This window comes from Suncus etruscus, chromosome 8 (assembly GCF_024139225.1).
Source record: "Suncus etruscus isolate mSunEtr1 chromosome 8, mSunEtr1.pri.cur, whole genome shotgun sequence".
In the NCBI taxonomy this organism is placed as follows: Eukaryota; Metazoa; Chordata; class Mammalia; order Eulipotyphla; family Soricidae; genus Suncus; species Suncus etruscus.
This window is the reverse complement of record NC_064855.1, coordinates 12312054-12328216: the sequence shown is the minus strand read 5'-3', so window position 1 is coordinate 12328216 and position 16163 is coordinate 12312054. Positions and strand designations below refer to the sequence as shown.

The following is a 16163-nucleotide window of genomic DNA, read 5'->3' as shown; positions in this document are numbered from 1 at the left end:
GAAAGAAAGGAAGGAAGGAAGGAAGGAAGGAAGGAAGGAAGGAAGGAAGGAAGGAAGGAAGGAAGGAAGGAAGGAAGGAAGGAAGGAAGGAAGGAAAGAAAGAAAGAAAGAAAGAAAGAAAGAAAGAAAGAAAGAAAGAAAGAAAGAAAGAGAAAGAAAGAAAGAAAGAAAGAAAGAAAGAGAAAGAAAGAAAGAAAGAAAGAAAGAAAGAAAGAAAGAAAGAAAGAAAGAAAGAAAGAAAGAAAGAAAGAAAGAAAGAAAGAAAGAAAGAAAGAAAGAAAAGAAAGAAAGAAGAGAAAGAAAGAAAAGAAAGAAAGAAAGAAAGAAAGAAAGAAAGAAAGAAAGAAAGAAAGACCTAAACAAGTTCTTAGTTCTCAGAGCCTGCTATGAAGGTGGACTCTGCACGAATGTAGCAGGAATGTGTGTTGTGGGTGGTGCTAGCAAGGGCTGAATCCCTGGGACAAACATGTCCACGGCTTCTACCCCAAGTCACACTGTTGGTTCAATGTAGATCTTGTGATTTGATTTTTCTAGCATTTTATGCTAAATCACAAAAGCTGACTTGGTAGACCAAGTTTTTACCAGAAGCCGTCATCTAAAACAAGTGCAAAAATAAAGACAAAATGAATGAAATTTACTGGTTGACTTCACAGATACTTTTCTAAATGATCTAATAAATAGGATAGAATATATATTTCTATTCTTTGTGGTGCTCCAGGTTTCCTTTACTTGATGTGTGAAAGTGATCCCACACAAACATTTATTTAAGAAATTTTTTACTCTATGGGTCTTTATAAACAAATTCTAAAATAACAGCTCCTGCTCACTGCACATAAATAAGTTGGTAAATTTGTTCGGGGGGGGGGGGTCAGAAACAAATGTGCTTTTTTGATTCTTTCTCTCAATAACTTTTAAAATAATCACAAAATTGGGCCAGCGCAACAGTGCAGCAGGTAAGGTGCTTGCCTTGCATGCTGCCAACATGATTTCATTCTCCAGCACCCTATATATTTCCCTAAGCACACCCTAAGAGTGATTCCTGAGTGTAGACCCTGGAGTAAGACCTGAGCACAACTGGGTGTGGCCTCCCAGAAAGAATCACAAAATTATGGTAAGTTTTAAAGATAGAACAAAACTCTTTTTACTCTGAACTTTCCAAGAGTAAACAGACAATGTCAAATGTCCTTAATATCATTTTTTGAGGGGGGCAGTCACACCCAGCAGTGCTCAGGGGTTACTCTTGGCTCTATACTCAGAAATCACTCCTGGCAGGCTCAGGGGATCATATGGGGTGCTGGGATTTGGACCACTAACCTTCTGCATGCAAGGCAAACACCTTACTTCCATGCTATCTTTCCAGCCCCAAATGTCCATAATATCTTAGTGCATGTTTCTTACAGAGGGAGAAGAGGAGAAAGGCAAGACACACACACACACACACACACACACACACACACACACACACACACACACACACACAGAGAGAGAGAGAGAGAGAGAGAGAGAGAGAGAGAGAGAGGTCTCAAAGACCAGATACCAACAGCCAGGATTAGAACATCAGTCTCAAACTGATAATAATAGATAATAAAAAATAATAGATAATAATAGCCAAAAATAGAATGTAGATCTCAAAGACCAGATACCAGGATTAGAACATGGGTCTCCCAGGGCTCAAGAGATGGAAGAGGTTCGCCTTGAGGCTTCCATATGGCAAAAAGGCACAAGGGGTCCATGTGCCACTTCTCCTGTGTGACAATTGCCCCAACCACACATCCCTCTCTGCTAAGAAGTCTTCTTAGCTGAACCTTCCAGGGGGATCTAAGTGAAAAGATGCTTATATTTTTCTCAAGTGACTCCTCAAAACACTCCAACCAAACATATTTGGCTTCCAAGCATCAGCGAGCCTTGTTTATCATTAGAGAGAAATATCAAGGGCGTGGAGCAATAGTACAGTGGGGGTAGGGCATTGCCTTGCATGCGACCAACCCAAGCTGGACCCCGGTTAGATCCCCGGCATCCCTTATGGTCCCCAGAGCCTGCCAGGAGCATTTTCTGAGCGAGCAGAGCCAGGAGTTAATCCCTGAGTACCACGGGTGTGTACCCAAAAGCCCATCCATGCCCCAAAAAAGAGAAAGGAAATATCAGAATAAAATAGGGTCCCAGTAACTCAAGTACAAACATCCCAGGATCAACAAACCCTGCAGTAGAAGGGGTTTAAATTACTTGATCACATCGCACCCACTGTAGAGTTCAACCCAAGGACAATAATCTCCTGCTCGAAAGTCACAGCAATTTGGCTGTACTTTGAATGGAGTTTTTGATCTAGATGAAATGCAATCTATGCTCTGAATTTGTCTCTCTGGAAGAGCTGCCCATGTTTCCTCCCAGAAAGCACAGTAGGAGCCTAGCTGGCACCTCTACCAGACCTGCTAACATATGCTAATTCCCTGTCTTCTCTGCTCGTTTGCAGGCAAAAGTGAAGACAGAGGATCTCTCTTATATGTTCTCCCCAAATGTCTCATGATTTTATTTATTTATTTATTTTGGTTTTGGACTATACCTAGTGGCTTACAGGCACTTCTCCTGGCTCTGCACTCAGAAATCAATCTAACCAGGTTAGGGGATCATATGGGGTGCTGGGGATTAAATCTGGGTTGGCTTTGTACAAGGCAAAAGCCCTCACCACTGTGCTATGGCCCTAGCCCTATCACAATTTATTTTAAAATAGCAGCAATGTGAGGATAGGGGGAGAGGTGGAACTTTATAGGGACTCTCTGGCTTGCCACTGAACAGGAGAAAATAAGTCTGTGAGCCTGTGGGGTAACGACTCACAATTTTTTATTATGACCAACATGCTTCTTTTGATTTGGGGATGAAGTATGCTCAGAGGGACCATGCAATGTTAGAAATCAAACAGAGAGTTTCATATGCAAAGTATATTCTCTGGTCCCAAATCTGTACATCTTCTGGGATGCTCTTAAACGGTGCTCAGGGGCCCAACGGCCATTCCCTGAAACATTCAGCTAACTGGAGTAGGAGGTTCAAAACTTGGGAGCCAGGGGAGGACAAAGAATGGATAGGTTGCCAGGGATAGAACCTGCACAGGAAAGTATGTGCCCAACTTTCCCAGGAGAGGCCCCTTCTCAGTTAGGCTCAGACATAAGAAATTCTGCTCCTTAAGAAACATAGTAGCTGCAAACTCAGTGTGATTGGAGAGAATGAAGCCTCTGTTGTGCAGAACCAACCTTCTAAGTTATTCCCTTCATGGGAGTCTTCAGACCAAACACACCCTGAATGGAGGGGATCTTCCTTTCTGGCCACAATGCCACATTCCCACATTGTGGCCAGGTAGGTTTTGGTCATGATCAACCTTGTCTGGTCTTGTCTTGTATTGTGTCTCTGTTTCTTAATCTATAAAGTGGGGTTAGTAGTATAGCCATTTTAAGAATATAGATGGACAGGATTAGATCAGAGAGATAGTCCAGCAGGTAGGGTGCTTATCTTGTATGTAGTCAATCCACTTTGATCCTGGTATCACATCAGAAGTGACCCTTCACCACTATTGGATTTGGCCCCCAATCCAATAAATGCACACACACACACACACACACACACACACACACACACACACACACATACACACACTAAGATAAAGTGTTTAATTTATGACATCACTATAACCAAAGTTTCCAGGATGAAAGTGCTATAGAGTAAATTCTTGCATTTCTTTATTTTGTTTGTTTGTTTGGGGGCCACACCCAGTGACACTCAGGGGTTACTCCTGGCTATGCGCTCAGAAATTGCTCCTGGCTTGGTGAGACCATATGAGACGCTGGGGATCAAATCGCAGTTTGTGCTGGGTCAGCTACATGCAAGGCAAATGCCCTACCGCTGCACCACTGCTCTGGCCCCAAATCTCACAATCTTAATTTGAATCAGAAACAAAAGCAAACACAACTTCCTTTTGAACCAAAGAATTGAAACGTATTTTTGTTTTGTTTTGTTTTGTTTTGTTTTTGGGTCACACCCGGCGTTGCTCAGGGGTTACTCCTGGCTGTCTGCTCAGAAATAGCTCCAGGCAGGCACAGGGGACCATATGGGACACCAGGATTCGAACCAACCACCTTTGGTCCTGGATCGGCTGCTTGCAAGGCAAACGCCGCTGTGCTATCTCTCAGGGCCCAACATAAATACTTTTTAACAACACTCAAAAATATTCTTAATTCTCAACTGTTTTTAGGGAAAAAATGGATTTCCCTAGATTTGGAGAATAATATTTAAATAAGTCTCTAAAATTAGTGTATATGTAGACATGACTTCCTATACAGTGGTTCTCTCTGACTGCCGAGCCTAATCCATAAACAATTCATCTATACAATGTATATAGCCCCTCTGATAGATTTCCCTTCCTCCACACCAGAGCTCCTCTACCCCCTCATCTCCCAATCGGGATTCGTTAGCTTCCCCTTAATTAACCCTCTTTACCCTCAGTTCTTTAATTTGTTAGGCACCAAGACCAACCTCCTGCCCCAACAGATTCTGCCCTTTCGCCACCCCTACAAAGCTCATTATTACTCCTTAAGTCTCTCATCCCCAATCATCTGTACCCCACATTTACCCTTTTTAACTTCAGTACTACACAGTTCTAATCACAGACCAAAGTTGTGCATTGGATTTAACAACCCCCAACTGTTTCAAAAGACATAAATGGACACATATGTTTTGTGAATATTTTAGGTGTATTTTCTATAACAGCTGTAACTCTTTCTAAATATTCTTTTACCATGAGATTCTACCCACTGTTTATCTTGTCTTCTCTTTGTGAGCTGTTCAATAAGGAATTTTGGTGAAAGAGTCCCTCAGTTTAATGCTTATGATTGAACCATATCATGGGGATTGCTGGACTTGTTCTTGTGGCCCTCATATGAGCCGATAACACCACCTGGCATTGTTCCTTGTTTGCATAGGCACATTAAAATGGGAAAATACTATACATACAAATAAGATCCTATCTAGTAGAGATTGGAACACACAAATCTTGTAGTGCAAAGGGACCTTACACCCTGAACATTGACATAACGACCTGGCACAAACCTCTGAAGAAAGGGCATTTTCCATTCACCCCTGAACCAGGGAAGCTATCTACAAAACATCCAAGGTTTTTTTTATAACAACACCTGGAAGCAATCCTCTACCAGAGAAGACACTACCACGGCTCTGACATAGACCTGCTCAAAAGAGACTTCCCTTAACACTAAAAAGACTTGACAACAACAATGACCTGCTTACAGGACAGGTTCTCTGCATTGCCCTTTAATTGTGAGATGAAATGAGAGGACGCTCTGCACCATCCTAACTGCAATATAGGATATGCAGATTTCAGGATCTTTAATACAGAAACATGATACCAACAACAGAGACTGTGTGAAAAATAAAAGTGTATTGGCACTACAGACAATGACCTAAATTGGGGAAACTAGTTTGCCTGGAGCCTAGAGTTGGTCTTATGCCAGGAAAATTCAGGGGTAGGGTCTCCTTGTATTTAGACCAAGGCTTTTCCTTTCCATGTCTCTCATATTTTGGTGGGCCTATGCAAACAATAATTGCCACCCTAACACCGTTTTTACTGTGCTCCTTTGACTCTAATTCTTAAGAAAAACAGCCCACTTAAACTTTTTTGGGGGGAGGGGTTTGGGTCACACCCGGTGGTGCTCAGAGGTTACTCCTGGCTGTCTGCTCAGAAATAGCTCCTGGCAGGCACGGGGGACCATATGGGACACCGGGATTCAAACCAACCACCTTAGGTCCTGGATCGGCTGCTTGCAAGGCAAACACCGCTGTGCTATCTCTCCAGGCCCCCACTTAAACTTTTGAGATTAACTTAAACTAATATGCATGTGCATGGAAATGTAAAAAAATACTTTGCCTTCAATGTTTAAGGAGTTACATAAGTTTTATGTCTTTAGATTGCTTTGTGTGCTGCTAAGAAATATTTTGTACTACAATCTGGGGACTTGAGGGACAAAGTAATTTTACATGGGTTCTGTTTTATTTTCTTCATGTTCTTTGGCTGAATGTTCAAAGTTAAGATATCAGCAATGAGACTACTGAGAATTCTGTCATCAGACTGATAATAATAAAATAATGAATAAATAATAAGATAATAAGCAGAAGCCTGCAGGTGAGTTTGCTGGCTCACCTGGACGCAGGATGCCAGCCAGCACCTGTCAATCAGTTCCTCCACCCCACCCGCTTTGCCCCTGCACACCAGCAGGGGACGCTGCCAGCCTCGCTCTTGCTGAGAGCAGTGCTGAGAACCCAGCTGTCCGCGAAGACGCTTTTCTTACTATTGAGTTAAGTGCCCTGAAGGTCAAAAACCAAGAGGTTTTGTCGGGGTTCCCTTGCAGGCTTCAGCAGAAGGCATCACGCACGCACCCTATTATTTCTCTGGCTCTTGGGACTTCTGGATTTGCAGGTGCCCGGGAGGCCAAGCAGAACTTGTTGCAAACAGGGTGCAGGGTGCTGAACCCTGAGCCCCTGGGGGCTCTCCCAAGCTCCTGGGGTCCCCTCCAGCCTCTCTCGCCCTGCAGCCTGGCAGCTCAGCTCCGCCCTGCTCCGCCCCCCTGCTCCCCGGCCTGTCTCCCAGGACTCTGGTCTCCAGGGCAGCGCCCAGCGACGCCGCCCTGGCTCGAGGATGCGGGCTGCAGGGGTCGCGCCTGAGGACCGCTCACAGGTGACAGTTGCTAGTGGAACGGGGTGGGGAGGACCGGGCCTGCTGGGATGGGGGCGGCAAGGGAAACCCCCCCAGGACCTGAGGATAAAAAGGCCCACCTTGGGGAAGGGCTGGAAAGGGGCAGGGACTCGGTGGAGCTCAGATCCAATGTGATCCAGAGTCTAAAGCTGGAAACTGAGGTCCAGGGCCCACAAGCCGCTGGACCCCTTACTTGGATGATGGGTCTTGTCCCCATCAGAGAAGGGGACAAAGGGAGAAAAACCCATGCAGGGCAATTTGTTTTTTCTCTACCTCCCTTGCGAAAGCACTTGCACAGTTGCTTGTTAACTGTAAAATGGAATTTATTTCTTTTGAAACTAGATGAGGAGGCCCAGCCTTAAGGGGACCCCTGGGAATAGGCTATTTCTTAGTGTCTAGATGCCAGCTCATACGTGCCCATCTGGGTATCTGCTTTGGGAGATATGACAGAATCTGGTCAAAGCAGGACCCGAATTCATTACGTTAAAAATCTTCAGTGTCTCTTACTCCAAGGTCAGCTTTACCCTGCCCAGACCTAAACAGGTGGTCCCAGGGTTGTGGGGGACTTGGGTCAACTCAGCCTCCTAAACTTCAAGACACTGCTAGCGAAATTATTGTCTGGGGGAACATGGGTTTTTTAATTACTTTTAATTCGTTACCCACAACCACCCTATTCTGCCCCCATTCAAACAGAAATGAATGGCAGGCACAGGGTTATATTTCTAAAAGAACAATTTCAAATGGAAAAACAATGAGATTTTAGCTGCTTTTTCTGTAAGACCCCACCAAATCCAGTGACTCGACTTCTTTTTCCACTAGAATGTGGAAAAATCCACTCTTGGATGGATTTGCCGCCTTCTAAAATTACCCAAGAGCTGCCATCTGCTTATCAGTTAGAACGTAGAATGCAACCTGTGTTTTTTCTACAAAGACATGAAATCCAGCACAACAGTCTGCCAGGTACACAATGCTGGAATCTGCAGTCAGGAGGGGGCTTTAAAATGAAAAAGAAAAGCACTCAGGTGCATGTCTGCTACTTTTGGCCTGTTTTGTTTGTTAACTCTGCTTTCCTCCAAGGAGTTGAGAGTATCTTAGAAACTAGCAACAAGGCCACGTTATTAGTCAGGTTTGGAACAGCGTGTCAGTAGCTATTCAGTCCAAGTTAAGAGTCGCCAAGAGCCCCATTCACACAGATTTTACAGTCATCACTATAGCTAAAGGTTTCTGTTATCTGACAGAAAACACACACACACACACACACACACACACACACACACACACACAATTTCCTTTCAATCTTGCTCATACCTGAGCACTCTTCCCAGAAAGCAGCCTAGGATATTTTTGTTTTGCTTTGGGGCCATATACAGCAGTGCTCAGGGGTTACTCCTAGAGGTGCTGAGGGGTGGGACCATATGGGATGCTGGGGATCTAACTGGAGTCAGCTGAGTGCAAGACAAACACCCTACCTGCTTTGTTATAGCTCTGACTCTCTAGCCTGGGTCTTGATCACAGTCTGTGGGTATTACTAGGGGCCACACAAGAGAGACTTGAGCTGTACACAGACCTCTCCTTTCTTGCCACAAGGTGAAGAACTCTCTCTCTCCCTTTCTCTTTTTCTCTCTCTCTCAGTTTTTTGAGGACCTCAGGGGAATTGGGGCCACACTTGCCAGTGCTTAGGAGTGTTACTCCTGGCTCTACATTCAGGAATTAACTTCTGTAAGGGGTTTGGGGGACCATAGGTGGTGCTGTGGATCAAAGCTGAGGTGGCTTTGTGCAAGGCAAGCATCCTACCTACCGTACTATCATTCTAGCTCCTCTCTAAATAGTTTTATTATTATAGGTTTTATGGTTTTTTTTGGGGGGGGTTGGGTTTTTTTGTTGTTGTTGTTTTTGGTTTTGGTTTTTGGGTCACACTCAGCAGCACTCAGGGGAGGCTCGGAGAACCATATGGAATGCCGGGATTCGAACCACTGTCCTGCATGCAAGGCAAATGCCTTACCTCCATGCTATCTCACCAGCCCCAGGTTTTTCTTTTTTTTTTTTTTCTTTTTTTTTTCTTTTTTTTTTTTTTGGTTTTTGGGCCACACCCGGAGGTGCTCAGAGGTTACTCCTGGCTGTCTGCTCAGAAATAGCTCCTGGCAAACACAGGGGACCATATGGGACACCGGGATTCGAACCAATCACCTTTGGTCCTGGATCGGCTGCTTGCAAGGCAAACGCCACTGTGCTATCTCTCCGGGCCCAGGTTTTTCTTTTTTTAAAAAACTTTATTGATTGGTTGGTTGGTTAGTTGGTTGGTTTGGGGGCCACATCCAATGGTATGCAGGGTTACTCCTGGCTCTGTGTTCAGAAATCATCACCAGCAGGCTGGGGAACCACATAGAATGCTGGAAATCAAACTGGGTCCTTCCCGGGTTGGCCACATGCAAGGCAAACGCTATACTGCTGTGCTATCTCTCCAGTGCCCTATTATAGGTTTTTCTTGGAATTACCTGAAATTGAGCTCCACAGGAAGTCCATCTTACTCCCAGTTGCAACCTCATTATCAAAATGGTGTCCAAGAGTGGGCTAGAGTGATAACATAGAGAATAGGATCATTTGCTTTGCATGCGGCCCACCTAGGTTCAATATCTGGCATCCTATATAGTCCCCTGAGTCTTTCAGAAGCTACCTCTGAGAGCCTCAGTGCTGCTAGGTATGGCCTAAAAAAAAAATTAATACAAGTGATACTAGTAACATATACATGTAGGAGCCAAACCATTGCCCTTCTTATAATATTTCCAACACTGAAAACTACTCTAAGCCCTTCTCCTATCCTTCCTTCCCAACATCCCTCCCCATACACCCCTCCTATCACTGCTTTGAACCTGTTTTGCCCATGGACTGATCTTGCATGTGAGTGCTATGGGACCATATGGGACACCGGGATTCAAACCAACCACCATTGGTCCTGGATCAGCTGCTTGCAAGGCAAACACCGCTGTGCTATCTCTCTGGGCCCTAAAGCTGCATTTTCTCCAAACTCAGCCTGATTGTGAGCTCTCCTTCCATCAGGCAAGTTTCTGTAGAGAAAAACCAACACTTCTGTCTCTCTCCCCCATAGACCTTCCATCCCACACAAGAATACAAACAGCAGCCTATAGATTCACACACACAAGGTAGTGAGGGTTTTTTTGTGTTTATTTTTGTTTTTTGTTTTTTTTTTGGTGGGGGTCACACCCAGTGAAGCTCAGTGATTACTCCTGGCTATATGCTCGAAATCACTCCTCGGGGCCTGAGACATAGCATAGATATAGGGCATTTGCCTTGCATGCAGAGAGACTGTGATTTGAATCCCAGCATCCCATATGGTCCCCGGAGCCTGCCAGGAGCAATTCCTGAGAGTAGAGCCAGGAGGAACCCCTGAGCGCTGCCGGATGTGACCCAAAAACTAACAAACAAAAAAGGAGTTGCTCCTGGCTTGGGGATGCCGGGGGGGATAAAATCCAGGTCCATCCTGGGCAGTCACGCGCAAGGCAAACATCCTACCTACTCCAGCCCCAAGGTGGTATTGTCTTATTTTGGGGGGGCAAGGGGGAGCACACCTAGCTGTGCTCAAGGGTTACTCCTGACTCTATGCTCAGAAATCGCTCCTGGCAGGCTCAGAGTATCATATGGGATGCCAGGATTTGAACCATCATCCTTCTGCATGCAAGGCAAAGGCCTTACCTCCATGCTATCTCTCCAGCCCTGTGATATTGTCTTAATTTTTCTTACTCATTTGACTTTTTCACTGGCACTAGAATCGAAATCAACAGAGTTATGACCTAAATGTAATTGTTGTAGGTGCCACTTTCGTGAACCACGACCTTCTCCTATGCAGCCAGCCTGCTCCACCCAGCACGGACATGCCTGTGAGTTTCTGTCTTTTGCAAGATGAATCAGAGACGATTGGTCCCCAGATTCTCTAGCAAGTCTCCTGTCCATCACAGCAACTTAAAGAGCCGGCAGACAGACGCGCCACCAAATCCAGTAGACGCACAGCACATCTCCAAAGACTCTCTGGAGATGGACTCAGAAAGCCTTCCCCAAGGCAGCAAGCCCCAACTGAAGCCTGAAATTTGGCTACGAGGTGAGGACATGGAGGCCGACAGCCTGGAGGAAGACCAGAGTCTCATTGAGGAAAGCCTGAGTGAAACAGAGGAGGAGGCCAGCAGGAAAGCAGCTCGACTGGCTGGCAAGGAAACCTCCTCCATGCTGGGCCCTGGCACCAAGAACAGGTAAGAAAGGACATAAGTCTGGTTTGCAAAGCCCTGAGGGAGAGCAAGGGTCCTGCTCTTGGACTGACCACCTGGTGAGGTGGACAGACTGGGCAGTTGGCCATTTAATTTCCTTTAAATTAAAAAAGAAAATAAACGTGAACTAGTGCAATAGTAGGCTTGCATTCCTTAGGCTGCTTATTTTCTGTCCACCATCCAGAAGTCTCCACCATTCTGACCTGACCTTGGAGGCAAGCCTGGGAATTAGAGAAGCAGCGTGGTGGACAGGCCGCCAGGTGGCAGTGTTTGCAACGCCAACGGCCATCCGCCGCCATCTCTTTGTAAAGGCAATTTCCTTCCATTAATTAATTCTTAATTGTAGGCCCCAAAGAAATCGCCCTTTCCCAGTCTACAGATAAGGAAAATCAGGCTACCAGGAGAACATAACTACTTTTCTCCCGTCAGAGTACTTGGACAGGATGTTTGTTGTTTCTAATTCATGGTCTTTTAAATTGCAAAATTAAACACACACACACACACACACACACACACACACACACACACACACACACACACACACACACACACACTTGGAATGGGTGCTTCCCTTGCATGTGGCCAAAATGGGTTGGTTCCCTGACACCTAATGGTCTCCTGAGCATCACTAGGAATAATTCCTGAGTGCAGAGTCAAGAATAAACCCTGAACACAGTCAGGTGTAGCCCCCAAATCAAACACATACAAACACACACACACACACACACACACACACACACACACACACACACACACCACTCTAAACTACTGAAAGACACAAAGAAAATGACAATATGGGCCCGGAGAGATAGCACAGCGACGTTTGCCTTGCAAGCAGCTGATCCAGGACCAAAGATGGTTGGTTCGAATCCCGGTGTCCCATATGGTCCCCCGTGCCTGCCAGAAGCTATTTCTGAGCAGACAGCCAGGAGTAACCCCTGAGCACCGCTGGGTGTGGCCCAAAAACCAAAAAAAAAAAAAAAAAAAAAAAAAAAGAAAGAAAGAAAGAAAAGAAAATGACAATATAATGCCCTTCACCTATTGCCATAACTGCTGTAAATGATTTTTACCTAAAACGGACCTAAAATGTTAGGAACATTATCTGTTCCCTGGATTAAACCCAAACCTCCACCCTTCTTTCTCAGAAATAACTTACTTAGGTGTGTGGATTTGCTTCTCCCTACCTTGATAGGTAACTTTAGTCAAGGCAGTCAAGATGAGGGGGGCAGGGGACATGACAGAAAGCAAGAAAGACCCAAAGAGAACTGAGAGTCTGTAGACAGATTAGATTCTTATGGAGAAATGCAAAAAGTCAACCCTTCTCCTTCCGAGAATGTTCTAGGATCAGTAGTGAGAATTCACAGGCCCTGGATGGTCAAAACACTCCCGGCCAGGGGTCTCAAACTCAATTTACCTGGGGGCCGCAGGAGGCAAAGTCAGGGTGATCCTTGAGTGCAAAGTCAGTAGTAAGCCTTGAACATTGGGGGGTGTGACCCAAATAACTAAAACAAAACAAAACAGAAAAAAGATTCTTCTAAGGCAGGGCCACAAAATGTTGTACGGAGGGCTGTTTGCGGCCCGTGAGCTGCGAGTTTGAGACCCTTGATCCCTCTCCGAGGAGCTGTGGAAAGTGAATACAATGATTCTACTTCAAAGGTTGTACATGGGGGCCCGAGAGATAGATAGGGTGTTTGCCTTTCAAGCAGCTGGTCCAGGACGGACACTGGTTGAATCCCGGCAACCCACATGGTCCCCCATTGCTGCCAGAAGGGATTTCTGAGCACAGAGGAAGGAGTAACCCCTGAGTGCTGCCGAATATGACACCCCCACCAAAAAAAAACAAAGGTTGTCCATGGGAGTTAGCATGTTGACACTGGCATGGCATGTGCCACCACTGGCTCATACATGATCTAACCAACACGGATCTGTGTGCTAGTGTCAAAGTCTTGAAAAGATGTCTGAGTGTCCCATTAGAACATGTGGGGGACTGTTGCAGCTCAGAGCTCAGGCAGGCAGGCCAACTACAAGCTCTATCCACGCTTTTATCAAAGCTCCAGGGAAACAGCACTCCCTATGAGCAATGAGTGCTTGTCGTTTTATTGACAGAAACAGGAGCTTTGGAAAGATTTTTGCCATGGTTAGATGTCCTTGCTTGTACTTTTAAGATAAACAAACTATAAAGCCAGGATCCATTTAGTGGCCTCCTTTCCCCAGGCTTGAGTAATTTTCCTTTTTGAGTCAGTACTCTCTACTCAGGACCAAACTTTCACCTCCTTTCTTTCTCCAAGGACAATGGGAATAACCACCCAGCAAGTTTCAAAGTTGGTAAGAATACTTAGAAGATACAGAATAACTTTTTGGCCCTGTTCTTCGAATTTGGGCTTCAGAATAATGCACTTCCCTCAGACATCTATGTCTGGGGAACTTGGGGGTACAATAGGGCCATTATCTCTAGGGTTCTGGTCCTAGATTAATGCTAGAATGAAGGATCGGATTTCTCCTACAAAGCAAAGCACGGCGGAGACAATCAAATCGTGCTCCAAAAATAGTACCAGAGACCGTGAGTGGCCCCTTTCTCTTGTCTCGCAAAGGTCTTCGAAAATCTCTCTTGGATGCCCTGGTACTGGGACTCAGTCACGCCTGAACTTGAAAGAGACAAATGGAACTCAGACTCTCAAATAGGAACTTCAAGTGAGCTTTCAAGTCTACCAGGGGAGATGGCATTCTGGGACTTGTAGTTCAAAAAAAAATTAGTCAAAGCCTGGCCTTAAGAACAAGAAAAAAAATCTCTTTCTTCTTGCTTTTCTAAGCAACCATTTTAAAAGCTGCCTCTGGTGAGTCACTTGAGTCCTCTTGTGTGTTTTGATGTTTCTGGGACCTCCTCAAAGCAATTACTCCCATCTCACTCACCAAAGTCAAGCCAGAGCTCAATGTATATGGATTAGAGAGAGGAGACCTTTTACTTAATGGAGATTGGAGCAGCATTGACTGGAGGGAATGAATTGAGAGTGGAGAGAGGGACTTCATGTGATAATCCTTAAACCCCACTCAGGCCCGGCCTCGTGACATGCGGCACTCACGAAGAAAGAGATCAATGCAATTCACAGAGCATTAGAAATAACCTCTTCAGTGTTGGGGCCTTCTGAAAACCTTATAGATTAAAAAATAATCATAATCAGAGAGCAAGCTGTAGTCTCGTCCTTAGTGTTTGGACGTGCCTCATAGGGCCTTGTGCCCAAGTGTACTTAAATATAATCAGCTGCCATTTGTCCAACTAGTTGCTCTCTATAAACTATGTCCTGTCTTCTTCCAAGAGTCTCTTAGGCAGGCACTATTATCCCTGTTGTGCAGATAAGAAACTGGGGCTCTAAGAGCCCTGGGGGTGGCCCTCACACTAGGAGGCTAGTCAGCTGGAACAGGATGAATTCTCTCTGTCTAGGTAATGAAGGACTGGCTAGCTAAAGGATTCCATTTTATTTATACAGCCAAAAAAAAATGAAAGCTATGAACAATTTTGATGTGGTCAGAAGAAAGGCCTGAATAAACCCTTCAGTTCAAAATGTTTGGCACCTCTACTGGGAAATATTTGACCTGAGACCTATATCAATGAGACTTCTTGTCTCATAACCTGGGAAGTATCTCCCTTACCAAAGAGCCCCTTTCTGATTCTCTAATAAATGACTGGGTACCAGAAATGACTGGGCAAGAGATAAGCGCAGTGAACCACCATTAGATGATTTGCTGAGTCCTTGTCTCAGCGAAGGACTCATTTGCATTGCACCAAGAGAGTATGCATTTTTCCCTTCCCAAATAATTTCATAGGGACAGCATCTGATTAATAATCCAAGACTCAGGTGAAGTACCGAGCAAGGCTAGGATGAAAATACCTGTCCTGGGGAAGCAAAGCAGGTTGTATATAAAGAAAAACTTAGGGAAGTCTCAAAATTCATTAGGGTTAACACGTCCCTTCAAACTTCCCAGTCTAGAGCTGAGTGGTAATACAGCAGGAAGGGCATTTGCCTTGCATGTGGCTGAACAGGTTTGATTCCCAGTATCCCATATAGTCCCCCAAACCTGCCAGGAGTGATTTCTAAGTTCAGAGCCAGGAGTAACCTCTGAGCACTGCTGGGTATGACCCAAAAACCAAACAAATAAACTATCTGGACTGCTGTGTGAAAATTGCAATTTTTTTTTTTTTTGGTTTTTGGGTCACACCCGGCAGCGCTCAGGCATTACTCCTGGCTCTATGCTCATAAATCCCCCCTGGCAGGGACCGGGGACAATATGGGATGCTGGGATTTGAACCACCATCCATCTGCATGAAAGGCAAATGCCTTACCTCCATGCTATCTCTCTGGTCCCTGAAATTGGCAATATTTAAGCTGAGGATTGGCTATGTTCTCTCCAAGGCACATGGAGTTTGGTGGATAGTTCTTTGTGTTGAATAGGAAAGTGAGAATGACCTGTGAGGTGAACTCGGTCTAATCTAGCACTGTCAGAAATATTCTGAGAGCTTCCAGAGGGCCAATTTCTATCCTGTTGGTTTTTTCTTTTACTATCTTTATCAGATGGATTTTCCATGGAAGGCCATTAGTTGGCCAATCTCTTCCAATGCATGGCACCATGTACCTTGTCTGGAGGAGGTGGAGTTGGTGGGGGAATTCTCACACTATTTAGAGCCCTGCTAGAGTATCTCAGTGATCGATTCCTGATGGCTGGGTGGCAGAGTGGCATCCTGGCTATTTTGCCATCTTAGTCATTCCTGTTTCATTTTCACACATTTACAACCACCCCGACGCTGCTGTTATGAAGCCCTGGTACTTGGCTCTGAGCAGGCATGGTGCCATCGGAACAGATGAGCAGCCAAGGAGGGAGGGCAGAGTGTGCCTGAGCATGAGTCACATCTATTAAGGGCAGAGCTGCCAGCGCCATGCTCAACCTGCAGAGATTTCTGGGCTCTCCTGCCTCAGAGACTACCAATGGCTCCTCCCTTCAAGCTCATTTCAAAACTGGGGTATTGGGGGGAACATAACGGTGCTACCATCACAGGGAGTTGACTGCACTGCAAAGTGTCATTTGAAGGCATAGTGTTCCCTATGACATCACCTCCAGTCCTGGGAGTTTATCACAAGGAT

General features: G+C 45.3%; 1 protein-coding gene across 1 annotated transcript in view; it reads left to right on the top strand.

The window, feature by feature from the left end:
* Positions 1 to 10611: 10611 nt before the first annotated feature.
* The window catches only part of JHY (junctional cadherin complex regulator), a 31728-nt gene continuing 26176 nt past the window's right edge, over positions 10612 to 16163 (top strand). The window contains exon 1 of the mRNA XM_049777943.1: positions 10612 to 11013. Within this exon, the coding sequence (XP_049633900.1) occupies positions 10670 to 11013 (344 nt within the window). The 5' untranslated portion in view covers positions 10612 to 10669. The remainder of the gene's footprint in view (positions 11014 to 16163) is intronic.